The 2,656-nt window shown below is 45.7% G+C and overlaps 1 protein-coding gene across 1 annotated transcript; it reads right to left on the reverse strand.

The window, feature by feature from the left end:
* Positions 1 to 475: 475 nt before the first annotated feature.
* LOC148018461 (calcium uniporter protein 2, mitochondrial-like) lies at positions 476 to 2,449 on the reverse strand. The gene is made up of 2 exons (XM_087662241.1): positions 1,709 to 2,449; positions 476 to 1,120 (listed from the first exon to the last, which is right to left on the reverse strand). The coding sequence occupies exons 1-2, from the start codon at positions 2,279 to 2,281 to the stop codon at positions 665 to 667; spliced, it is 1,029 nt and encodes a 342-aa protein (XP_087518367.1). The 5' UTR covers positions 2,282 to 2,449; the 3' UTR covers positions 476 to 664.
* Positions 2,450 to 2,656: the final 207 nt, after the last annotated feature.

Consider the following 2,656-nt stretch of genomic DNA (forward strand, 5'->3'; position numbering starts at 1 on the left):
CTAGGTTGCTACCTCCATGGGTTTGAAGGATCCTTGACCTTTTTCCTCCATAATTTTGTGTAAGGTATCTACCAAGATTTGGACAATATGCTAAGGATTGGCTTCGATTTGGAGCTGATAATCTCTAGTAGAATTCAATGAGGGGACAATTGTGTGTGTGGAAATTTGTAACCACTTCACTTATGTAATTTATGTTTTAACACAAGTTAAATTGAACATGTAGCTTGGAATACAATTTAATTGTGTAAACAAAATGTTCAATAATAGCTTTAAATATACACACACACACACATGAAATTTACGAGTTCACACATCAACTATCCACTATCAATGAGTTCTGCAACTAGAGTTTTACATGTGTTAACTAGGGCCTAAAACGACTTAGAACTATATACAGCCTTTGCATGCTATCGTTCAAGCATACAATACGCAAATATGTTCATAAGCAGACAGAGGCAATGGAAACACACACAGATAACACAAGTATTGCAACAAAACTTATACAACGATGCAGAAACCTTACATCTTAAAAGTTAAAATGCCCCACAATTTCGTGCTGTTGGGTCGTGTAGTGTTCACCCATGCCCGTTGGAAAATTGGGCATGGCCGCATTACTCTTGGCTACATTTTCCGCCTATACACTCTCGCGATCGGATTCATCAATTTACATCAGATCGAGCTCATCATGGTGGGAGTATGACTTACAACAGGATTGCAGCTGCAGCTCCTTGTACCTCTGCAAGTCGAAGTGCCTCCTCTTCATGAGTTTCCTCTGCTTCGACAGGAAGAGCGTGTGCAGAAGGCCTCGAAATGAGGGGTCTCGAGACGTGACCAGGAAGAACAAGAAGCTCGCAGTGATGCCGGCGCAGGTGAGAAAGAACATGATGGGTTCGATGACATCCCACGAGAGGTCCCAGAAGGTGAGGCGGAAGAAGAAGATGAACTGGAAGGAGATGAGGGCGAGCCCTACATAGAGGGTCCGATGCACTTGCCTGCGGGCTATCGCGTCGATCTCCTCCTTTGCCTTGTGTAGGCGCTGGAATTCTAGACCCCTCGGATCGTCTGCCACATTATTCAGAGCCAGGGGAAGAGGTATGGCTTTGGCCAGGGCCTCCGAAACCTGTGAAAATCGTGTATCTGTGTTGAGAGACCGAAAGCTAGGAAAGAGCAACGTATAATAAGATTGGATTGACAGCCTTATACCTACAGGGGCCATTGATGCTTTTCACAACAGAAAACCTAGAAACGGAAAAGAAATCAATGTTTCTCCGAAGGAAGAAAACAGTAAATTGGCTTGACTTACGCGATAGTACAATATCATCAATGTTTCTCAGTAGACAAAGCTAGAGAAGGTATGGACTAGACGGAGCAGCATTGATGAGATAGCTTATACCTACACTGATCACAACTCTTTCTCAAACAACCAGAATGCCAGAAAGAAAATGAATTACGGAGCAGTAACTTGGCTCCAGGTAGCTTAAAGATGCAATGGTCATCACTGTTTCTTAAAACTAAAAGCTAGAGAAGGAAAGAAATTAGGCAGCAACGTCATTGCCTTACGGCAGGACCGATGCGTAGAATGATCCGATATCAATGTTCCTCAAATCAAAACAGACGTTGATTAATGTTTCCTGTTCTGAAGAGAAGGAATTAAGGGGGGGGGGGGGGGGGGGGGAATGGGATGAAGGATGGCTTACTAGAAAGCTACCTTATGTGGACAAAAGATGGCTTTGTTACGAAAAGTAAGGAGCAACCCTGCTTCTTCCATCCTTCGCACCATCTCTTGGCATGCTTCTTCGTCCGATACGCCCGACTGCTGTTTGCAGTGGCGCACCAGATCCGCCACCGGAAGGCTCCAGTTTTCATCATCCTCACCATCAATGTTCCTTTCCCTCTTCAACCTCACCACGTACTGCCGCAACAACGCCGTCCTGTCTCGGCTTTCTACGTCCCCGCTTTCTTCTTCCTCCTCCTCCTCTTGCTGCTGCTGCTCTTGCTCCTCCTCCCGTAACGGCTCAACATCTCGAGTGCTGCCGCCGCTGCTGCAGTAAGCCTCCACAAGATGATGAGACCACCAGGGACACAGACCGTACAGTGCTCCTCCTCCTCCTCGAACAGTCGGGTTCTGTAGCTGCTGCAGTCGCGGATTCATTACCATATTTGGCAGATGTGGCTCCGATTCATGGCGACAGGAGCTAGAACAGGCATGGTAGTCATACCGTCTATTGTGCGCCAAGAGGCGGCCGGAGAGCCGACTTGCTAATCGGCGGACGCTTATCATCTTCTTTTCTCATTCGAAACACCTCTCTCTCTCTCTCTCTCTCTCTAAAATGCTTCCCGTGCTGAAACCCCTGTACGCTGTGTCGCTCTTCTCTATTTACAACGCTCCTCTTTACACAGCCCCCTCACGCGGTCCTTCCGCTTTCATCCACCTGCTACCTGCTAGGCATGGCTGTTGACCCAGAAACAAACAGAAGATTTGCTGCATTTCTTTAAATGCGAAATAAGTAAATCTATTTACATTATATTATTATTATTATTTATATTATAATTGTCCAATGTAACAAGCCTATTCCCAAACCTACGTGCGACGCTCTCCGTGATCCCAGGCCTTCGAAAACAAATTTCCATTATATTTGACCGATTTTTTGCTTTT

The sequence above is a fragment of the Lygodium microphyllum genome, chromosome 21 (assembly GCF_053477565.2).
Source record: "Lygodium microphyllum isolate KBCC chromosome 21, Lygodium_microphyllum_v1.1.10, whole genome shotgun sequence".
Taxonomy (NCBI): domain Eukaryota; kingdom Viridiplantae; phylum Streptophyta; class Polypodiopsida; order Schizaeales; family Lygodiaceae; genus Lygodium; species Lygodium microphyllum.

Bases quoted from the DNA above. Each gene is read 5' to 3' on its own strand.
- LOC148018461 (XM_087662241.1), bottom strand. From the start codon at position 2,281: ATGATAAGCGTCCGCCGATTAGCAAGTCGGCTCTCCGGCCGCCTCTTG. The intron at 1,121-1,708 runs GTAGCTTTCTAG...CGATTTTCACAG, and splicing joins CCATCTTTTGTCCACATAAG to GTTTCGGAGGCCCTGGCCAA.